The sequence below is a fragment of the Apodemus sylvaticus genome, chromosome 1 (genome assembly GCF_947179515.1).
Source record: "Apodemus sylvaticus chromosome 1, mApoSyl1.1, whole genome shotgun sequence".
Lineage (NCBI taxonomy): Eukaryota > Metazoa > Chordata > Mammalia > Rodentia > Muridae > Apodemus > Apodemus sylvaticus.
In genome coordinates this window covers 126488039-126512848 of record NC_067472.1, presented here as the reverse complement: position 1 = coordinate 126512848, position 24810 = coordinate 126488039, and the positions used below count along the sequence as shown (strand labels likewise).

At 41.0% G+C, this 24810-nt stretch overlaps 1 protein-coding gene across 1 annotated transcript in view; it reads right to left on the bottom strand.

Annotated features, from left to right (window-relative positions):
- The window catches only part of Btbd1 (BTB domain containing 1), a 35340-nt gene extending 10903 nt beyond the window's left edge, over nt 1-24437 (bottom strand). Inside the window, exons 1-4 of the mRNA XM_052159622.1 lie at nt 23920-24437; nt 14951-15107; nt 12597-12702; nt 1952-2149 (exon numbers count right to left, since the gene is read on the bottom strand). Coding sequence (XP_052015582.1) covers nt 1952-2149; nt 12597-12702; nt 14951-15107; nt 23920-24341 — 883 coding nt within the window. The 5' untranslated portion in view covers nt 24342-24437. The remainder of the gene's footprint in view (nt 1-1951; nt 2150-12596; nt 12703-14950; nt 15108-23919) is intronic.
- Between the last annotated feature and the right edge of the window lie 373 nt (nt 24438-24810).

Here is a 24810-nt window from a genome sequence, read left to right as displayed (position 1 = left end):
CTAGTCTACATTAGTGAGTCCCGGGACAGTCAGGGCTTCAGAGAGAAACCCTGTCTCAAAAAAGAAAAATCCCAAAAACAACAAAAAAGGCTTCATGTCATGAAAAATGTAAGCTTCAAAAAGGTAAAATAGCATTCACTAAAATTAAGAGGTAAATCAAAGAATTCCAGTCCATTATGTAAGAGGATACACCGAATATATCATCAACAACCTACCAGAAAGCAAACATAATAAAAAAGAAATCCTACAAGTATCAGAGAAAAGGAATGCATCCTTCTAAAAATAAGTCTGGCCAATAGAAACAATGGAAGCCAAAGGAAACAGGATTCCATCTAAATAGTAGATGAACAGCTGCCAAACCGAAGTTTTGACCCAGAAACATCCTTGAGAAGTGAAAGCAGGAGACAGTGTTTACAGACAAACACGGGGAGGACCGGTTGAGAGACTCTGGTGGCCTAAGAACTACTATGAAGAATACTAATTGTCTAGTTTGACAGAAGTGATCCCGGACAGAGCAAGAAGCATCAGAAAGGATGACGTTACAGGTAATCTAAAAGACTATTAATTTTTTTAAAGGTTTATTTATTTTATGTATTCACTGTCTTCATGTACACCAGAAGAGGGCATCAGATCCCATTACAGAAGGTTGAGTCACCATGTGGATGCTGGGAATTTAACTCAGATCCTCTGGAAGAGCAGCTAGTGCTCTTAACTGCTGAGCCATCTCTCCAGTCCATGACTATTGATTTTTAACATAATAACATCTTATAGGCTTTAAAATATATGAAGAGTTAAAATACATGAAATGTCACCAAACACTGAAGAAAATAAAGTATTAGTAAAATCTTCTGTACTGCATGGGAAAGTTTAATTTAAATTTTTTAATTTTTAAGATTTAATTTTAAAATCTCATAAGGAAAGATTTGTGTATTATCAAGTAACCTACCAAAAGAATAGTTAAAAAAAATTTCTCATTAAAACTGCTAACCTTCTTTTGCTTTTCACTAACAAAATAGTAAAAAAAATGTTTAGCAAGCAAATAGAGAACAAAATACTAGAAATCACTTGGTTCCTCCAAAAGAAAAAGAATAAGAACGAGAAAATGAACAAACAAAACAAAATCCACCACAAAAACCACAGCTGAGTCAACATGTAGGAACATGCAGCAAGATGGTAAATCATATATATGGAGAATTTTTTAAATGTAATCAGATATACCAAGTCAGAGACAATGTTTATAGAACTGGTTGCCTTAAAAAAAAATGCAGCTTACAAAAAACATAACTGGCATGCAAAGATAATGAAAATCTACGTAAAATGGGGAAAATAAAGAATACAGCTCTGTGAGGAAGGTGAAGTAAGTGCCAGCACGTGCGTGTCCTGGAGCGTGATTCCCAGGGCCCATGCGGGCAGCACACGACTGCCCGGACTCCAAGGGGATCCAAGACCTCAGGCCTTCTTGGGCACCGCTTATTTTACATCTTAACACTAATGTAGTTTTACAACCTTTTTTGTATTCTATGTTTTCTAAGGATTTATATTTGCTATTTTTAGTTGTATGTGTTTAAAAAGAGGTGCATAGAGTGCAGGTGCCCAAGAAGGCCAGAGGTCAGAGAAGGTCAGAGAAAAGAGAAGGTATCAGGAGCCTTGCTTGTGAACTACTATATAAGTGCTCGTTATACAGCAGAAACTGAATATTGGATCTGTCTCATTTAATCAGAAGTAGCAACCATAAAGATCAAAAAGATTTGTCCCTATAACCTTGGGCAAGGCACTCACTTAATCTTTAGTTTACTTAAACTATAAAATGTGGATGTTACCTTGAACAGCTCTTTTGAAAATGAAATTACACATAAATATATTTATTATATAACTAGCACTTAGTAAGTCATAACTTACTCTTATTTTTTGCTCTGGAAATAGTTTCAAATTAGTGAAGTTACAGCCTTACCTGCTGCAAATTCCTCAATTGTCATCAGTGGGAACCGGATTAAGGAAAGTGCTTTTCCTAGAACTTTCTGTTTGTTTCCAAATGTCACAGGCAATTGTTGTCTCTGACACTCTGCTTCTGCCCAACGCACAATAGCTCCAAAAAGTCGACTTTCTCGGATACTCAGTGTGTCTCTTTCTAGAACTGCACAGAGTGTGTCTACAGAGAAAATACAACAATAAAGAATATTTTGTTCTTTAACGAAGTACTTATTTATATTAAGTTTTTAAATCTCAGCTTAAACACACACACAAACTACAAATTAGATACTTAGACTATTAATACAAAGCAGATAAAACGGTGATTAGCAGCATCCTCTGCCACCCAGTAACAGAGAGTAACTAGTATAAAAACAATAAACTCTTTGTAAGAGAGTGCTGAAGAACAAGAATAAAGACTAAGTTGAGAGCTGCAGGACAGCAGGCAGGAGCAGCTGCCGACTGGCACGCACTGAATGAGCAGCATCTTCTGGGAGAGTGCCCTTTATTACCAACACAGCACTACAGCAGGAGCAGGCTAGACACACAGTCAAAGGAGCTATGGCCTGGGCAACACAGAAGCCTGGCAGAGGAGCCTCATGAGCAGACTCCAGCGAGCTCTGGAGTGAATAGCCTGGAAGGAATCGGCTCTACCATGCCTGAGCGAGAGAACAGAGAAACCGGCAAGCGTGGTGCTGAACGTGCTGCGGCCTCCTTGTGCAGGCAGGAAGAGACTATAGACAGTGGTAATTAACCACAGGGCTAGGCCTGCCATACCCCCTGGGCCTCAATCACAGGAAACTAAGCATGGAAAGAACTAATCACACACACACCACAGACAAGCTGTCACTAACTGGTGAGGTAGAAATGGAGTCCCTGCAAGGCTGTCACTCTCCCCATATCTATTCAATAGAGAACTTGAAGTTATAGCTAGAAAACTAAGAAAACTAAATAGAGTATTGCTATTCACAGAAGATAAGATAGAATACATAAACGACCCCAAAAATTCTAGCAGGGAACTCCTACAGTTGATAAAACACCTTCAGCAAAGTGACTGGATAGAAACTTAACTAAAAAAAAAAAAATAGGGCTGGTGAGATGGCTCAGCAGTTAAGAGTACTAACTGCTCTTCTGAAGGTCCTGAGTTGAAATCCCAGCGACCACACGGTGGCTCACAACCATCCGTAGTAAGATCTGATGCTCTCTTCTGGTGTGTCTAAAGACAACTATAGTACACTTACATATAATAATAAATAAATCTTTAAAAATAAATAAAAATAAAAATAAAAATCAATATTCTCTTATATACAAATGGCAAACTGGCTGAGAAAGAAATCAAGGAAATAACACCCTTCACAATAGCCACAGATAATATAAAATACCTTGGGGTAACTAACCAAGTGTGGAGAGCCTTACTGGGGTGCTGTGCTGCCTGGCAGGTGTCTGACATTGGCCAAGGACAAGGGCTTAAGCAGGAATCTGACATTAGGGCATAATAAGGAAGTAGGTTACGGCAGAAACAAGCTTCAGACAAGATTCTGGGCTTGGACAAGGAAGGAGGCTCAGGTATTTTGGTCATCCTTACACACCCTTGGAAACAACTGTCAATGAAGTGATGTGGTATTTTGCTTACTGCCTTGACAATTTTGTGTTTACTGTCTTGCTTATTCCTTATTGTACTACTATTGACCTTAATTCCTGCATGTAATTAAATGGATATAAAAAAGGATTGAAAATTATTAAACCTGCCCTTCAGTCTCAGAATTGACTGGAGTCATGATGTAGTTTTGTCTATTTGTCTCTTTCTTTTCAATCCTCACTCCTGCGCTGGAGAACCTGTTGACTGACTGAGCGGGCTTGGTCAACCAAGCATGGGAAAGACCTTTAAAATAAAAACTTAAGTCTTTGAAGAAGGAAATTGAATTAGATACCAGAAGATGGAAAGATCGCCTATGCTCATGGATTGGTGGAATCAACATGATAAAAATGGCCATCCTACCAAAAGCGACATACAGATTCAGTTCAATCCCCATCAAAATTCCAACACAGTATTTTACAGACCTTGAAAGAACAATACTCAAATTCATATGGAAAGACAAAACAACAACAACAACAACAACAACAACAACAAACAGGCTAAAACAATTCTATATAAGTCCATCCAAAGATATTTCAATCCCTGATTTCAAGCTATATTACAAAGCTATAGTAATAAAAACAGCATGGGACTGGCATAAAAAGACAGGTTGATCAATGGAAGCAAATCGAAGACCCAGACATAAATACACACACGTATGGACGCCTGATCTTTTTTATACAGAGGGCAGAAATATACAATGAAAAAAAGCATTTACAACAAATGGTGCTTCTATAACTGGATGTCACCATATAAAGGAATGCAAATAGATCTACATCTATCACCCTGCACAAAACTCAAGTCCAAGTGTATTAAAGACCTCAACATAAAACCAGAAACACTGAACCTGACAGAACAGAAAATGGGGAAGAGCCTTGAATGTACTGGCCCAGGGGACAACTTCCTGAACAGAACACCAACAGCACAGACACTAAGATCAACAATTAATACATGGAACCTCATGAAACTGGAAAGCTTCTGTAGGGCAAAGGACACTGTCAATAGGGCGAAACAGCAGCCTATAGAATAGGAGAAGGTCTTTACCAACTCTACATCTAACAGTGGGCTAATATCCAAAATATATAAACAACTCAAGAAACTAGACCTTAATGAACTAAATAATTCAATTAAAAAAGGGGGTACAGATCAAAACAGAATTCTCAACAGAGAAATCTCAAGTAGCTGAGAAACACTTAAAGAAATATTCAACATCCTTAGCCATCAGGGATATGCAAATCAAAACAACTTTGTGATTCTCTCTTACACAATGGCTAAGATCAAAAACACAAGAGACAGCTCATGTTGGCAAAAATGTGGAGCAAAGGGAACACTCCTTCATTGCTGGTGGGAGTGCAAGCTTGTACAACCACCTTGGAAATCAATATAGCATTTTCTCAGAAAATCAGGAATCAGTCTACCTTAAGACCCACTTCTGGGGATATACCCAAAGGATGCTCCATCATATCACAAAGACATTTGGTCAACTATGTTCACAGCAGCTTTATCCGTAACAGACAGAAACTGGAAACAACTTATATGTCCCTGAACCAAAGAATGGATTTTTTTTTAAAAAGGTGCATTTACTTAATGGAGTATTGCTCAGCTGTTTAAAAAATGGTATCATGAATGAAATTCACAGGAAAATAGAAAGAAAGCCATCCTGAGTGAGGTAATCCAGACCAAAAGAGACAAGCATACTATGTGCTCACTTATAAGTGGATATTAGCTGTAAAGGATAATCATGCTACAGTCCATAGACCCAGAGAGGCTAAGTAACAAGGAGGGCATTGGGAGGTAAGGTAGGGGCGGGGACGGGGGGGGGGGTAGGGGGTAGGGAGGCGGGACACAGACACACAGACACAGACACACATGCAAGGATCTTTCTGGGGAGGAGAACCAGAATAGACTTCTTGGGTGGACTAGGGAAGGTGGGAATGGAAACAGGAGGGAATCCAGGTGGAGTTGGGAAAGTAGGGAGAAGATACTGGAAGAGATGACTGGAATTGGGGTCATTTCAGGAGCCAGGTAGAAACCTCATGCAATGGAATGACTTCTAGTAAGGGGACTTTGAGCCTGAACCAGCCATCCTCTGTAACCAGACAAGGCCTCCGGTGGGTGGAGGGATTGGCACAACAACCCAACCATAAAAACCTCCAACCTACTTTGTCATGCCTGCATGATGTGCTGAGACTGAAGCCTACCACAATCATAAATATATCAGCAACTTATAGGAGCAGATGCAGAGTCCCTCAGTCATTAGCTCCATTAGATGAACTCGGGGAGTGCTTCAGAGGATGAGGAGGAAGGACCTGAGGAACCAGAACCAGAGGGGTCAGGGATACCTCAAAAACCACAGAATAATTGACTGGGAACTCAAGTGTGCCAGAGATCAGGGAGCCTGTAAGGGTCATGTGCATATATGTTATGTGTTCTTGTGGGATTCCTAGCAGTGGGAATGGTGGCAGTCTCTGACTCTTCTGGATGCCTTTGGGACCATTTTCCTCTTGGGTTACCTTGTCCAGCCTTGACGTGAGAATATGTGCCTGGTCTTATCATAGCTTGTTGTTCCATATTTTGTTGATGTCCCTGGGAGGCCAGCTTTTCTGAGGGGAGATGAAGGGGAAGATGGAACTGGGGAAAAGGGGAGGTGGGGGCAGGGACTAAGAGGAGGGGAGGGAGGGGGAAATACAGTCAGGATGGAATATATAAGAGAATAAATAAAAAGGAATTTTAAAAATAAAAGGAAGGAAGAAAAGAAAAAGGGAATTCTGCAAAGAAACTAAGTAGAAATTCTGGAAATTAGTTAACTAAAAACCATTGTGGAAACCATCTTCAGAAGACAAGAAAATATCAAGAATGGAGGTTCAGGTGGAGACAATAATACATCCTGATATATAGAAAAAAAGTGAGTATGAGCAAAGCTTCCAAGAACTCTAGGATATATTCAACAAAGTAAGCAAGCCAGCAGTGTGATGCAACATACAAGCCGACTCAGGACAGAAGTCACATCATTATCCCAACAAAGGAAAGGTATTTGGCAAAGCTCAATAGCCCTTCATGATAAAAGTCCTGAAGAAACAGAAGAAACGTTTTCAACATAATAAAGGCTATATATGACAAGCCTATAGCCAACGTTATACCAAGTTGGAAAAAACCAAGAGCTATTTCCTATACACTCTGGATTGAAACAAGGGTGCTGACTGTCCCTACTCTTATTCAATATAGGGCTCAAAGTCTATAGGAGAAAAAAAAAGAGGAATCGAAGTAAGAAAAGAAGTCTAAATTATTCCTATTCTCAAATAAGGACATGATCCTGTACTTAAAAAGCCCTCAAGACTCCATCAGAAAATTCTCAGGCTGAAAAACTTTCCACAAATTAGATGGTTAGATTACCAACATTAAAAAAAAAATCAGTAGCTTTTGTTTTAAACTGTGTGTATACCACATGTACCACAACACATGTGTGGGGAAAGGGGATGACTTCAGGATGTCAGCTCCATCCTTCTACCATCCAGGACCAGTCTTGCTGACTTTACTGAAGTCATCTCACTGGCCCATTAGTACCTTTTCTATAAATGAATAATGAACATGTCAAGATAGAAATGAGAAAAGATATCTCATTCACAATAGCTGTTTAATAAAGAATAAATGAAAACTTTAAAAAACTAAAGGGAAAAAAAAAGACAGAAGAAAATGGTATTTCCACGATTGAAGATAGGCAGAATTGATAGTTTGAAAACGTGACTGGAAATAATCTACATATTCAGTACAATCTCCATCAAAACTACAATGGCATTCTTCATAGAAGTAGCACAACAACTCTAAAATGCTGATGGAAACACTAGAGTCCTCACACTAGCCAGAGTGATCCTGAGTAGAAAGTGTCGTGCTGGAGTCACATCAGAGCCAGCACGGCACAGAACCAGACACGTACACCAACTGACCGGAATAAAGGAAATGTCATAGATATACACACACTACAATTCTAGTTACCTGAAAAGAAATTGTATTTGCAGGAAAATGGATGGGACTGGAAATCACCTTAAATGAAACAAATTAGACTTGGAATGCCCAATATAGCATACTCTCTCATGTACCTAAATTTTCTGGGCATGCATGTGTATAACTAGAAATGGGACCATGGAATGGTAACAACAGACCTTAGAGGGAAGGAGAAAGAGAGAAGGTACTGGAATCTACGAGCCATGGGAGCAATGGAGGGCTTGTTGGGGAGAATGAGAGCAGCCAAGAGGAGCCAGGGGAGGGGCTTTGTGGGAGGGAATAAGAGGCTACCATAATAACACCCAGTACTTTGTATTAGCCAACTAATAAAAATTATTGGCTTTATCTTAAGATACTAAAGACACTAAAGGAATTAAATATAAATACACACACACATATATATATATGACACTGTCAAAAATAATAAAAGGTATTCTTAAAAAAACTATATACGGCAAACAGTTAACTTATCACTTAGAATTCCTGATATAGTCATGCCATTTATTAAGCATGTTTAGATAGCCAGAAAATTAATAGTAAGCAACATATAGGCATCAAGGTTACTCACAAAAATTAATGAAGATTATAGAGACAATCCACTCAGTGAATATTCTAAACTAGGTACTCTGTGCACAGATATATCACTGAACAAAAGTCCCTGCCATCACAGAATTTACATTCTAATGAGAAGAGGCTTAATTAACAAAAAAAAAGTATTAGATGACACTTGTAAAAAACACATTCTATACATTCACATTAAAAGTAAAATATTTGCTTATTAATGGAGGGTAACATTGATATTAGTCCTCAGAATAAAGTAGGGATTCAATAATATGTTAAAAATTGGGTAAGTTGCTGGGCGGTGGTGGCACACACCTTTAATCCTAGCACTAGGGAGGCAGAGACAGGTAGATTTCTGAGTTTGAGGCCAGCCTGGTCTACAAAGTGAGTTCCAGGACAGCCAGGGCTACACAGAGAAACCCCATCTCAGAAAACAAAAAAAAAGGGTAAGTAAAAATTCCTTTAAAAAGGTACATCTAGTTATTATTTCTTGTACGGATGGTATGCAAGTGATAACATGGGACTCACAGGACAAACAGTGAGAACATCTGAGCTCTGGGCTAGCACAGGGCACCAGTCTACCTTTCCTCATCCCAGCAATTCCCAGGATTTGTTTTTGTTTTTTTTCCTGAGACAGGATTTCTCTGTGTAGCCCTGCTGTCCTGAAATTCACTCTGTAGACCAGGCTGGACTTGAACTTAAAATTCCTCCTGCCTCTGTCCCCCAAGCACTGGGATTAAAGATGTGCGTACCACTGCCTGGCTGGACTTGTTTTGTAACATCAAACTTTTTTTAATTTTCATTTTCATTGAGCAACTTAGTTCAAACTAAGGCTCTATGTAGCTTTTCACGATTCAATTAAGTGAAGATTAACATACTTTATTATTTGTTAGATTAAATATATACAACAAGGGGCTAGAGAGATGGCTCAGAGGTTATAAGTACTGGTTGCTCTTCCAGAGGATCTGGATTCAATTTTCAGCAACCACATGGTGACTAACAACTGTCCGTAACTCACCCTCACTCAGACATAAATGCAAGCAAAACATCAATGCATATAAAATAAAATTAGATAAATTTTAAATACACAGTGAGCATAGCACTGCGATTAACTCCTATAGTCCCAGCCTCCAAAGGCTGAGGTAGGAGAATCACCACAAGTTCAGGGCCAGCCTGGATTACACAGTAAGACAATGTCTCAAAAAATGAACAAACAATATTTAATCTCTTCAACCAAAAAGAGACCTCTTATCTCATTCGGTAATAACTTTGAGTTCAAAATAAACTTAAATCCTGGAGTATGACTTGACACAGAGCAAATTTTTTATTATTTTTTTAAATTTTGTGAGTATGTTTGTATGTGTGCACACATCGTAGAGCACAGGTGGGAGACAGAGGACAGCTTCCGGGTGGGAGCCGCTCTCTGCTTCTACTGCATGTGTCCAGGGCTCCAGCTCCAGACAACAAGCTTAATAGCAAGCACCTCTACCTGCTAAGCCATCTTGCTGGCCCGAATTAATTTTGTTATATCCATGTTAAAATGATTCTTTCTCCTAAAGCAAGAAAGTTAAAACATCTCTTTTCCTCTAGAACACATGCTCAAACCCTACAGAAGGAAAAAAAATCCCTATCCTCTTAGCTACTGCACTTTCTCTAGAATTTCCAAGTTCAGTAAGTGCATGTCAGGCAAACTGGTCTATAGCATGGAAATGGGTGGAGGAGCACATAGGTCCTACTGACAGGTTTCTATTGGCAAATGTGCTTAAAAAAATATATAGCTGAGCCTAAGATGATAAAAACACAACAGATTATAAGTCATAAACCTAATACAACACTGGGTATTAAACAAATCAGCAAATCTCTCAGCTCAGCACCCACACCTTCAGATTCCCAGGCTCTTAGTATTCATCACAGGGATGAAAAATATAAAAGCTATTTATAAAACGGTTGCTGCATATAAAACACTCAGAAGCAGGTAGTGTGATTTCACGATTAGATGAAAAACAATGAAGCATCTGACAGCTTAACAAGAAACAATTATGATTAAACAATGCTTCATTAACAGCTCAACACTGCCCTTCAGTAAAACACAATGTATAAATTCTTCCCAAGGCACTGAGCAATGAACAGGTACACTGACAATGGAATGTTACATTAGTCATAAAAGAGAAGTACACTCCATGTCTGGAAAGGGTGTAGCTCTTACACAGTTCACTGCAGTGGGACAAGCTGAGCTATGTTCTAGTTTAAAAGGGCCGTCCTGGCTTCCTGGCTGAGAACCAGACACATGCAGAGAAACAGCGTCTCTTAGCAGCTGTTCGGGGCATTAACTCAACGTGTGCTCTGTTCTGCTGGCTCCTGTGCTACAAACGCTGTGGTGCACAAGACAAAGGCCTGCCTTCAAGAAGCACAGAGTCTAGGAGAGGAAAGCAGACAACAGACACTTAAGAAAAGATAAACAAGCAGTTACGACTCTCAAAGAGCAATAAATATGAGAAAAATAAATCAGAGTAAAGGACAGAGATTTTATTTAGTTATTTAATTAAGTAGGACTCAGATAGTCTATTTCAAGTCTCAGTTAACCTGTGAGCCATATAAAGATTCAGGGGAAAAGGAGTCCAGTCAGAATGAGCAACAAATATAAAGGCTTGAAAGATAACAGCTCCGGCCCGGTGTAAATGGAACAGGAATGGTCGAGAGGCAGGAGGCCAGGCAGCTGTGCTGAGTCTGAGCTGTTAATTACAAGCATGTTCTCTCACCTTAGGAAGTAACTAGTCTGTACACCTAGCTTGCCATGAAGTGAGCTGGATCATGTGACTGAATTCTGGACAATGAAATGAGGGTGACATTTCTTTTAGACCCAAGTGTTTTATAATATGTGGATATTTTCCCTCCTATCTGCTAGCAAGATACAGGCAGTAATCAAGCCTGAGAGTTACCTGCTGAGGACACTCTGTGGACCATGACATGAACACAAAATGACCTTGTTTTGTGTTGAGCCAGACAGCACTTTGGGGTTTGTTACTATAGCTAGCCTAATCTCTGCCTTACACAGGGCCTTATCTTCTAGGATTCATGAAAAGTTTGAATTATATTATTCCTGCAGTGGAAACAGAAGTAACACAATCTGATTTTTTCAGTTAGGAACATCATTCTAAGTCATTCCACTGAGAAAAAACACTGGCTTATATGTTAGCAGCAGATAAGAAATGGCCCTTTGTCAGATCTGTTTGCAAAGTGAAGTCATGGGTACCTACTGGTGAGACTGCATGTGGGGCTAATCAAAAAGAATAATCAAGACCAAGTTCTGGGGTTTAAGCTTAAGCAATCTGGTCTAAAAATAAATATATTTAAAAACATTTCCTGTTGTGAATGAGAGGAATAAAGATTTTGAAGCATCAGACTTCTAGGTGAAGACTAAAAACATCCAGAAAGGAACTGAGGAATTCTAACACAGGGAAGGAAATTAACATTTCTCTTTTGACTGTTTTGTATAGAATGCCTTTTTAAAAAAATCTACAAATGAAGCAGGCAAACAGTATATGAGTTTCAATCCCAAAAGAGAGGGACTGATAACACCTAATTCCAGTTCACCATAAAAAGACAAAGCTATGGGAATTTGCTCTCTCCTCTCCTGCAAAACAAATCTTAAGCCGATCCACATCCTGGCCCTCTACCATCTCGAGCCATCAGCCAGGTCTTCCCTGCCACATACTTCATGTGATTCTGCTGTCTCTAATGCCTACTGCTGTCATTTTAACTACTCAGGGACCTTGGTTCTTGTGGTGCTAGGATGGAAACAGTCTCATACATGTCAGGCAAGCAATCTACGATGAAGCCAAACCCTAGTGCAAGTACTATCCATCCCTAAAGGCTCTTATCAGAACCTCTTTTGTCATAATTTTCCAAACACAACACCAATTTAAGGTAATCTCTCTCAATCTCTCTCTCTCTCTCTCTCTCTCTCTCTCTCTCTCTCTCTCTCTCTCTCTCTCTCTCTCTCTCTCTCTTGTAGTTATCAAGTAATTATTTTCCACATCTCATATCTACTTAGAATGGCTAAAAGTTACCAATACATGCTAGCTAATCTACTAACATGCTAAATCCTTCTGTTCACATATTTAGTTCCTTGGCATCTCTAACTAGCAGTTATTTAACAAGACAAATCACATTTTCTTCTTCTTTTTATTTGCTCTAAGACCCTAGGACAACCCCATGAAGACGGTGAACAATCTTAGTCATTTGGTACTTTCTGGGACAGACTAAGGTAGTGAGTATTTTCAACAGTACTTTCACTAAGATGAAAGAAAGTACAACTCCTTAAGGAGGTAGACCTTCAATCGTTTGGAGAAAACACCAATTTACACATAGTTTTCCAACAAGATAGTGTTGTCTTCAAATGTAAACATTCTGATCACTGGGAACTCACCTATGTCAATGTCAGTAAACCCTTCTGCACTTATTGCATCCACTGTGCTTTTGTCTATGGTGTCCAGACAAAGACTAGCCAGCTGGGGTTCATCAAACAGCCGCGCCTATACAAACAAACAAACAAACAAACAGACAAACAGTCATCTTACTTTCAGTTACTTTACCTCAGACTTTGCAGATTCAAAGTTGATACTGTATACAGTTGCAATTGATAATTATGCAAAATAGCGAGAATGAGAAATGGAAGGCTAAAGAATAATGTTTCACAATATCAACAATCTAGTTATTTTTAAGTAAATAAATGCATATGCATATACATTACAGCCTATTTTTTTATGTATTATTTAGTCTGATCCTTAACAAACTCTCTCAGGTAAAGCACATCAAATAGTTCAGTGGTGTACACTTATCAGTCTAAGATCTAGTTAGATATGCTGCAGTCTAGTACTTAAAACTTTAGTCTTACCATCACTGCTAACTAGTATATCAACTGTCAAGAATAAAAAGAGATCGTCCATTTTTTTAAAAAAACCTTTACTGCAGTGATGGGAGCTGTGTAAGAATTTTAGAGCTCCACACACCCAACTAATTGACTACATCAGAAATGACACCCATAACTTGATATGACTGATAGTCTTCACTTAATTTTAAGTAAAATTCTCTTCTTAAAGATTTATTTATTTTATGAGTGTTTTACATGCATGTGTGTATGTGTACTGTGTGTGCTTGGTACCTGTATAGAACAAAGAGAGCATTGGATCTCCTGAACTGGAGTTACAGAAGATGGAGACACCATTTAGGTGCTAGAAACTGACTGTAGGTGCTGGGTGACCACCTGTAATCCCAGCACTCTGGGAGGCAGAGACAGGTGGATTTCTGAGTTCAAGGCCAGCCTGGTCTACAGAGTGAGTTCCAGGACAGCCAGGGCCATACAGAGAAACCCTGTCTTGAAAAAACCAAATCCAAAAAAAAAAAGAAGAAGAAGAAGAAACCGACTGTAGGCCGGGCAGTGGTGGCGCACACCTGTAATCCCAGCACTCTGGGAGGCAGAGGCAGGCGAATTTCTGAGTTCGAGGCCAGCCTGGTCTACAGAGTGAGTTCCAGGATACCCAGGGCTATACAGAGAAACCCTGTCTCGAAAAAACCAAAAATCCAAAAAAAAAAAAAAAAAAAAAAAGAAAGAAAAGAAACCGACTATAGGTCCTCTATGAGAACAGCAAACGCTCTTTAATTGCTGAGCCATCTCTTTAGCCACAGTAAAATTAATTATAAAGGATTCAATAACTAAGTTTCTAGGTATGTGTATGCACATATGTACATGTGAGAATGCGTGTGTGTGTGTGTGTGTGTGTGTGTGTGTGTGTGCACCCAATTGTGTGCACACAGAGCCAGAGAAGGACGTCCAGTGCTTTCCTCTATCACTGTCCACCATATTTTTTTGAACAGGGTCTCTGAACCTGAAGCTCAACAGCTGAGCGAGGCTGGCTGCCTGTCTCATGCTGATGTGACACTTTCATGTGAGTGTTAAGAGATGTGAATACAAGTCCTCATGATTTTATTACAGGCACTCCACTGAGTCATGTCTCCAACCCAGATTCAGCAATTTACATGCAACTGAACAAATGTTCTCCTTGGATTACACATTGGACTTGTTTATATTAATTTGCTTTGCCAATCTAATTTTAACCTTAAATAATTAAAAAAAGTATTTATATTAACTATTTATGTAATTTTCCCATAAAATTTGGAATTAGGGAACACACACACACAGAGACATCATACATACTGCCAGATTATATATCTAAAAATTACCTACTGTATCTGTTCATTCTTTTCCTCCATACAAACCTCTGTTTTATAGGGAGAGCAAATACATTTGTGGGGGAAGAGCCAGGTAAGTAAGTTGCATATATTCTGGACTTTTAAATTTCCTATGAATGAGGATAGTATCACATAACTTTAGTAATTTGGTAAATACAAAATTAATACAATATTTATTAGTTTTCTGGCTGATTTCAGTTTTTTAATTTGACCTGGTTCTATTCTTGTAACATTTTTACTTCTATTATAGGATTCCAGTCTATAACCAGAATTCATTCATTCTTAAAGAAATTTAGTGCATTTTTATAAAGTGAAAATCTATCACACAGATTTTTTTTTTTTTTTTTTAAGACAAGAGTTTCTCTGTGTATTCCCTGCTGTCCTGAAACTCAACTACGTAGACATGGTTAGCCTTAAACTCATAGAAATCTGCCTGCCTCCGCCTTCTAAGTGCTGGGTCTAAAAGTGTGTGCCACCCCTGCCCAGCTTAGGTTTAATTTGTAAGCTACTATTTTACCTATATTTACTTACCTGAGTAAGCAACATAAAGGCATTATCTGCCCTAAGATGTTTGGTGAGAAATTCTACACAATGTGCTTCCAAGGCAGGGACTGCATATTTCTTAGCAGTATAAAGAGTGGTCATAACGGTTTCTGGACCAATTTGAACTTCATCTGAATACAAAAATCTAAAAAGCAATCGGAAAATTTAAATAGACAATCAGCATTGTTTTAGACAAGCAATCCATCAGAATTAAACTTTAATGAGCAAACAAACAAAATTAAAAAAAAAAAAAAAAAAAAACAACCCTGAACCTTGCATCAGGGTAAGCACCTGCTTACCCAGACATCTAATTCTTATTCCTCAGAGGTAAAACTATTCCCATTTTCAGTAGGGTAAGTAGTGCTCAAGAGACAGGCACACAAACACATGTCCCTAAGCCAAACCTTGGGCTCCCAGTAGCACTGCAAAGCTGCTTACAAGAACAGTGGTTCACTAACCTCTCCCTCATTAAAGGACATTCACTTGACTAAATCTAGTTAGCTAAGGTCACATCTCCAAAGATTCACTTATTTCTTGGTATCAGAACCTTCTTTAAAACCTTTCAGAGCCATTCCAGAATTAGCACAATGGTCACAGATTAGAGTGCGTTAGAGGGATAAAATAATTTAATGACCAAGCTGACCTGTATCCACAGGTTCCCTATCAGTGATCGTAACCAAATGTCTATCAACAATACAAGTGAGAGAAAAAGACAAAGAAATTGCATGGGTTTGAACCAGTGCTGTCATTATTTTGGTATGTGGTTTTAAGCATATTATCATGGTGTGACTCTCCAGAGATGAAAATAACTGTATCTATGTTGCAGTGAGAATGAACACAAGTTAAAACATAAAGCATTTTCAGTAGAGCCCAACAAAAATTAACCTGAGTACTGCTTACTAATATATAATATACTTTTCTTTAACAAAAAAATAAAAAATAAAAGTTTTATTTTGTATTTTGGAATATTTCTTTCTCTGTGGCTTTGTTTATTTGTTTGTTTGATTGGCTGGCTTTTTGAGACTGGGTTTTTCTGTGTAGCCCTAGCTGTCCTGGAACACACTTTGTAGAGCAGGCTGGGATTAAAGGAGTGCACTACAACTGGCAGAATATTTCTTTTCCTTTGCTTATAGCCTTACTTTTCTCCCTAGCAATTGCATTTACATTTTTAAAAACTCCTGCTTTGTTCTTGATTATTCCTTTTTCTTCCCTTCACTACTTTGTCTTAGTTTTATGGATACAAACACTTTTTTCATTTCTAAGAGGCGTAGTAGAAACTTTAAGTCTTCTTTTTCCTCAAGTCCTTGAAATTCATATGCTTCCTTAAAATTCATATGCTCTATTTGTCTTTGTCATTTGCATTCTGATTTTCTGTGTGTCAAGTGGTCACTATCTCCTTCATATGCTCTATTTGTCTTTGTCATTTGCATTCTGATTTTCTGTGTGTCAAGTGGTCACTATCTCCAAGTTCAGTAATTAGTAGCTGGTCTGTTTCCAGGTAAAAACATCTTGAAATTGCAAAGGCAAGGTTGTGAGTTCCAGGTATGTGAAAGCTTCAGGCCAGCACCTTGCCTAGAGATCAGGGCCCCTCCTGTCATTATGAGAGCTTTATCCAGTGGTTCCGAAATCACACCAGCAGTTCTAAGTGCTGGCAGGCAATTTGCTGAGACTTACAGGGGAACCTTGGGCTGTCACCAGCACTGGGCTGGGGGACAGTCTTTACAACCCCACAGAGGCTTTACATACATTTGTATCTTTGTATCATAGGCATTAGGCTCCCCACCCCCACCCCACTCTTACTTCCCACTTGGAGTAGGAGGTTCGAGCAGACCAGTCCTGGCTCCCCGGCTCCTTCAGCCACTCTCATTTTCCCCACACAACTTCTAAGTACATTGTCTACTTTCCGTATGGTGGCCATCCCAAACCCCCTCCTTTTCTTCTAACAGGCATATTGTCTTTATATCTATTAATAATCATTTTAATTAAGAGAGAGATGGAAGACAAGGACACAAAGCTGAAGCCAATGCTTTTGGGAGTTTCAATTTAGGTCAGCATGAAGCATCTGAGAAGACTCTGCATGTGATCCTTCACACTCAACTAAATTTAATAAAAATTCCACTTTAGTAATAACCTTTAGCTTATATCAAGGAACACAATCATTATTATAGTAAAGAATCACCTGTTCTTTACTATAACAAACAAAGCCACTGCTTACAGACATTGTTCATTATTATAATTCCTTCTCTATAAAGGCAATCCAACTGGGATATTATCTCATTATTGTTCTCAGTATTAGAGTACAGATCTCCTAAGTAGTTTATTTGTTTTTAAACCTAGAGACATCGTGAATTGTAACTGATCAAGTAAGTTTCCTTTTTTTACATTTGTTGCTAAGACAATTACAAAGGAAAGTTGTGGCTTTATCACAACATACTATTTTTTTTTTGTATTAACCTTACTTAGTGCTATTTTAGTTTTTATCTTTAGAGTTCTTGTAAGATACTTTAAATTACTTTTGAGAATGCAAGTTAAAAATAAATATTGGACTATAAACAATGAAAAAAAGAGAATTTTCCCCCTATAGTATTAGACAAAGTATGGGCACATTTAAGTTTTAATAAGTACACATGTTAACATACTAGGCAAAAGTTTCTAAGTAACATCAATGTGGTGGGGGTTTTAATTTTTTTTCTATTTCTTTCTTCCTTTTTTTTGTTTTTGTTTTTGTTGTTTGCTTTTGGGACAAGTTTCTCTGTGTTGCCCTGGCTGTCTTGGAACTTTCTCTGTAGAGTAGGCTGGCCTTGAACTCAGAAATTTGCTTGTCTCTACTATCTAAGTGCTGGAACTAAAGGTATGTACTGCCACTACCACCCGGCTGGGATTCGTATTTCTAATAAGAAAACTTATTAAAAATCTAAGAATCATCTTGCTCATATTTCATTTACATATGTTCTCTGAAATATATTTAATCAGTAGGATTTCATTCAAAGATCTATTTATTTATAAAATATTATGTATAGGAGGCTGAGTGAGTTTTTGTACCATTTGCATGCAAGAGCCTGCAAAGGTCAGAAGAGTCTTAGATTCTCTTGAACTGGAGTTTTGGTAGTTGGGTTCTGTCCTGTGGGTACTGGGAACCAACAAGAGCAAAGTACTCTTAATTACTAAACTATCTCTCTAGCCCCCAATTAGAATTTTATCATGTTAATAAAAACTAAGAAAGATAGAACTAAAACATAAACATGACAGAATTGTAACTGTTAGTCTGCATGCATGATATCCCAGGATACATGTAGGTAAACTACTCTGTGGAACTGGCTCTCTCCTTCACCTCCATGTGTTCAGCTCAGATTGCCAGGCTTGCACAGCAGGCCCAGAGCGCAGGCCCAGAGCGCAGGCCCAGAGCGCAGGCCCAGAGCGCAGGCCCAGAGCGCAGGCCCAGAGCGCAGGCCCAGAGCGCAGGCCCAGAGCGCAGGCCCAGAGCGCAGGCCCAGAGCGCAGGCCCAGAGCGCAGGCCCAGAGCGCAGGCCCAGAGCGCAGGCCCAGAGCGCAGGCCCAGAGCGCAGGCCCAGAGCGCAGGCCCAGAGCGCAGGCCCAGAGCGCAGGCCCAGAGCGCAGGCCCAGAGCGCAGGCCCAGAGCGCAGGCCCCAGAGCAGAGCACAGGCCCAGAGCGCAGGCCCCAGAGCACAGACCCAACTCTTTGTATTCTCAAGAGACAACTGAAGTTCTCAGACACAACCTTTAAGGACAGGAACATAGTAAAACACAGAGAAATGATTGTATGTCATCAAAGTATATGTCTCCTTATCTCCACCCTAAAATGGTCTCCAACAAGATAAAATCTAAGGCTATATTTAATACATTTTAAGAAAGTTTTAAGATAGGGTCTTCTGTAGCTGTTTCAGGCTTTGACATTCTGATCTTCAAGCCCAAATGCTGGGGTGACACCCATGTGCCTCCACACCTGGCTAATTAAAAGAATGTTATGCACATGTGTTCTTGTGTGGGTGGAGGTCAGGCCCTGGAATAACATCCATCTCCTCTGAAGGCAGAGCCTCAGTGGCCTGGAACTGACTAATTATACCAGTCAGGCCAGGGAGTCCCAGGGTTCCTCCTGACCCCATCCCAGCACTGGGACTCCAGGGACATGCCTACCACATCCGGCATTTTGATGCATGCTCTGGGAACCAAAATCAAGCCTCACGTTCCTCCAGCTCTGAATTAAACTATTTTTGAAAGGATAGAGTGAAAACTTGATCTCAGATTAGAAAAAACATTTGTTGGGGGTGAGGGGAGATCATATCTAAAGAACTTTGTTTACCAATGATCCATTTTATTAAAAAACATTTTTGAAGAACTTTGTATTTCATTAGGCACTGTAATAGATAACAGGGCTACAAAATGAGTAAGATAGATTTGTCCATAGTAAGTTTACACGAATGCTTAAAAAGTAATGTCATAAGAAGTATGAACTAGACACTAAGATACAATAATTACTTCAGAAGCCTGAATTAAGTAATGCCTTCCAATATTAATGCTGTTCTATAGACCTTTGCTGGCTTACATGATTCCCATCCACCATTAATTAGCAAAATGTAATAGCACAAACACATCAGTGTAGCCTACACTTTCAAAAAACCTGGAAGCTCCTATTTTTGTTCAAGATATCAAGCTAAGAATGAAAGAAAAGAAAGAAAGAAAGAAAGAAAGAAAGAAAGAAAGAAAGAAAGAAAGAAAGAAAGAAAGAAAAATCAAGCTTGCTGAAATGACCTCAAACTACTTGAAAATCATCCAGAATGTGAGTCAAACCCTCCATACCAAAGCCTTGGATGTTATCTGAAATCAATTCCTGAAACTTAAAGATATGCCAAACAATTGGGTGATCCCATCAACCCACACAGCTCTAAAGATAATGAAATGACTGTTTAAAACCACCAGTTGTTGGAATGGTTTGGTCTACAGTAACATGTAACCAAAACATGCTGAGAGATTAAATGAGCTAGGGTACAAATTTGCCTGTAGGGGATGGGAACAGTTATTTAAACAAAAAGTAAAGCCCAAAATTATTACCTGAAGTATAATAATTACTGTCTTTTAGATAGAGGCTATACAGTTAGAAGAGGCCTTGGAAGGCATTAAATAAGAAAAATGCCACCAGTAATTAGGCAGGACACTGAACAGATAGAGGAAAGGGGCGAGGTGGTATCACAATGGCCTTTGCCACTGTAAAGCATTCAACTTCATCTCAAATGGCTGGGAGAGAAACGGCAGCGGCAGTGTGCTGGAGTGAGAGCCACCGGATAGCAGGAGACAGCCAAGCCCAAAGACATCTGGAGCTCAGCTGAAGAAAAAAATGTAGAACACTCCACTGTGGTCAAAAACTGAGAAATCTGCCCCAAAGAGGAGCACCAAAGCTACAACCTGAAATCAAGAAGGTCTTCCTCTCCCCCCACTCCCACCCCCAAGAGGAATCATGAATGAGGGCCTATAAGATAGATAGTGTTGTCCCACCCCCGGGATATCAACAGCTTACACCTCATCATACTGTCGAGAATTCACTTTACCCAGCCCTCAGAACCATTTAACCGGACAAGTTCCACAGCTCACAAAGTTTTCCCTCTCATTTCCCAAATACTCTTCCTGACTTGACTTTGAGGAGGCCGGGGCTCGGCATCCTTTCTCCTCACTGACAGCCGCCTGATCTGCTTACGCTGCCTTTCCCTTCCTACATCTATGCACTGCGAGATCTCAGGGTTCACCCTGGACCCTTCACAATCCACTTCTTCCCAAGTTAATGTCATTCAGTTAAATCATTTAAATACCATTCATTCTTAACTTCCTCTGATCCCACCTTCAAAAATATACCCAGAATCTGGTCACTTACCATAGCCACACCCCCCTGGCAGCTCACCAGCATCTCTTATCTTAGTACAGTAAATAAAACCTCGGAGTCACAGGTTCCTGTTTTACACCCCTTTAATCTCCAAATAACCAGCAGGGGAGGGTTTTAAAAGTAAATAGGATCACAGCACTCCATAGAAAACCCTCCAAGACTTCCTCCGTCTCCCAAATCCCGGTCGGGCCGGTCTTTTTACCACTATCACCTATCACTTTCTTTTTATCTACTCAAACCAGGCTAGTTTACTCCCGTAGTTTCTCAGACAAAAGAGATTAAGGCCTAAAGCATGCCACGCCCCTTAGAAAGCCGTATTATTTCCTCCCAAACTCTGTCGGCCAGACTTTGGGTCCTACTTCCTTTAGGTAATTCCTCACTTTAGGAGAGCAGGGGTTTTGCTTGTCTACTGCTGAATCCCACACTGAAAAATTAGCTGCACAGGGAGACACCACACAGTATCTGTCCAACGAACAAGAACATCATTGGTGAGTGAGAGTGCTTTAAGTACGCAGATTATTAAAGAGTTTAAACCTAAGTTCAGAAGTCTGTAAGTAATGTTAATTAATTTAGGTTGTAAAAACAGTAAAAATCTGCCTCAGCTACCTCATTTTTCCAGTTTAGAATGCTCCACCACTTGTTGTCACACAATGTTTTAAAGATAATCAATGCCTAAGTAAAAGTTAGTCTAGACACACAGTTCAGAATAGAAAAATGACCAGAATGTATCAGGAAAAAAAAATTTTTTTGGGGGGGGGGGATTTGTTTTTTTCGAGACAGGGTTTCTCTGTGTAGCCCTGGCTGTCCTGGAACTCACTCTGTAGACCAGGCTGGCCTCAAACTCAGAAATCCGCCTGCCTCTGCCTCCCAGAGTGCTGGAATTACAGGTGTGCAACACCACCGCCCAGCTTCAGGAAAACAATTTAAAGAGAGAGAAATCAAATAGCACTGTATATTTCAAGGGCTCTAAAATTAACTTATTTCCTATTAAAACTGATTAGCACATTCAATGAAAATACAAATAAAAAACAAAAGTATGAAATAGCCCCCTCCATAATTTTATTTTAACCCTATCAATAAGAGTGCCTAATAGTTTAGCTCCTCGGTTCTCAAATTTAGCCAGTGTAAATTTCACTTAGGAAAAGTATTAAAGATGCTTTAAGGTTTCACCTGCACATACGATCCCAAAAGGAGACATCTACTAATTAAGCATCCCAGTGGTTCATGGTACAGGTGGCAAAAGAACCACTGTGTTGTATTTTTTCCTGCTTGTGTGGAGGGAGGTAGACTGCAGCCCACAAGGGTCAAAGACAGCGTGCAGAAGTAAGTTTCCCCCTTTCATTACACGGCCACGGCTACCTCACGTCGTCCTCTGGACTTGGCAACAGGAACCTTTACCAACTCAGCTCCTCTCTGGCCTATCATTTTAAGAAAGGCCCCTGAACTACATAATTTAAGCAAGCTATATCCAGTCTTCCTAGTCAACTTCAAAATCCAAATGACTCAAATACTAGCGGGTAGGCTGCACACCTATCCCCACAAATACAAACGAATTAAATGCTAGAAAATCTGAGGACAAAGGGAGAAAAGGGTACTATCGGCTTTCCAGTTCAGCACAACTAGGCTGGTAGGTGTTTTTTCTATCCTATCTCCAGGTATATAACACATGTTCCATTCTTTTCCAGTTGTTACTATGGTGCATGAAATTCAAAAATGCTAACTTGGACACTGCTTATAATATTACCTGATTTTCATAAACTTCACAGTGATTGCATTATATTCATCAAGTGGACCTGATTGTTACTGAATTGTTTATTCCCTTAGCTCAACTTCTACATTACTGTGAAGAATGCTGTAGATCTCTTTTCAATAATGTAATGTTTTCTAAGTGTAGAAAAGAAACCCAACTATATTTTAAAGGCTTTTTATGATAATCTTTGTCAGAAAGTGTTCCTACAGTAACCTTTTACATTTTTCGTTGGGTCAGCACTCGGGGTGATAAGTTCACTGAATTAGAAGCCAGCTTGGAATACATATGGAGTCCCAAATCGGTCAGGTCTAAATGAGCCCCGGTCCCAGAAAATAAAAGCTGAAACCCCAATCTCTGCGCCCCAATGGTGGGGCTCATGAAAAGGAGAACCCACTTTACTATTTGAATTTGCATTTCCTCATTTACTAATGAGGCCAAATATTCTTTAACTGTATTTTTCTGTTCTATTTATCTTGTCCTTTATCCATTTATTAATGAGAACTTGACATATATTTCTTGGGTGAACTTTGTATTTCACTCACATGCATCTTCTTGATAAAGCTGTGAGCTGGTGTGGACTATTCTTGTGTTCCACTGACTTGCCGGTTTATGTGAGATTTACTCAGAACTCTGTGATCTTAAAAACAACACTATACTTTGGCAGCCAAAACCATCTTCGATAATGAAACACGCATGGTCCTCTGGGAGCTGGCTCGATTACCTTGGACAAGTTACTTTTCTGGGCTTCAGTCCCATTTGTAAAATTGGGGTAAACAACACGATATGCCTCCCTAACAGGACTGTTGTGATTAAAAACTTACGACACCAAAATGCTGCTCCCTCCCACTAAAGAAAACTAATCAGCTAGCAATCTCCTACCCTCAGATCATCAGAAAGCAAACTCTTAACGCCAGAATACAATAAATGTCACCTCGTCTGCAGAAACTTGAAGCAGGTCAGCCTGACACCTACTATGGCTATTATTTTCCAGAGTCTTGACAACACACCGTGAGGAACCTGACAACGCCAGTCTTCTAAGACCCTTCCAGTCTGCCCACTTGATTCTGAAGCCCCGGTGACAATTCCGCTACTGGAATGTGACAGCACCCTTCAACGGCAAAGCGCCCGCCGCCGGGATGGCGACACTGGCTTTCACTGTAGCGACTGGCCGACCTTCTCGAGCATCGCCTGCCGGGGAGGAACCGAGGGAGGCCGACTCCCTGGCCCAAGGTCACCCGGGAATCGGCGGCGGCCGGGCTGGGTGTCGCCTCCCTCCAGGCCGCCGGCCGCCGGCTCCGCGCGCCCGCCGCTCACCTCAGCAGCGCCAGGAAGGCGGCGGGCTCCACGTCCGGCAGCTCGATCTCGGCCGACGTCGTGGCCATGCCACCGTTGAACATGGCGTCGAAGACCGCGCTGCCGGCCGCCAGTACGAAGCGGTGGGCGGGGATGCGCTGCGGGCCCCCGGCGGCCGCCGCGCCTCGGCCCTTGCCGAGCACGAAACGCACATCGCTCAGCAGCTCCGAATTGAAGAGGAAGGCGAAGCGCTCCTTGAGCGACGCCTTGGTGGCCTGCCAGTTGTACAGCGGCTCGCGCTGCAGGGGCAACAGCGGCCCGAGAGCGGACGGCGAGGGAGCCGGTGGCGGCGGTGGAGGCGGCGGCGGCGGGGCCGGAGGACCTGGCTCCGCCTCAGCTCCGGTCGCCGGCTCCCCCGCCGCGGCTGACCCGAGCGAGGCCATCCTCCTGCTGCGCGGCTCTGCTCAGGCTGCGAGCTCCCGGCGCGCCGCCGCCATGGTCGAGCCGCCCTGAGGCCGGCGCCGCCCCCCTGCCTTCCGGGAAAGGCGCTTCCGGCCTGCGCGCCCCCGCCCTCCCGCGGGGCGGTGTTGCTGAGCTTGGAGGCGCGCGGCCGCGGGAGGGTTGGGGGGCGGGCGCGCCGCGCAGTGTCCGCCCGGCCGCCGGCCGCCGCCCACCCCTCCCCATGGGCGCCCCTGGTTTCGACCAGGTTCACCCTGCCTCTCCCTCCTCGCTGAGACCCGAGGACGCCGCCTCGGCCCTCTTGGTGGATGAGCTGGAAGTGGAAGGACCTCGAGGGCATGGCGAGGGAGTCTGCGGAGGAGAGACGCCCTGATGTACTAAAGGCGGCATGGTGGCCCTGTCACCGCCCTGATGGCTGCCGTACCCCTGGAAACCCCAAGCAGAGCTGAGAGG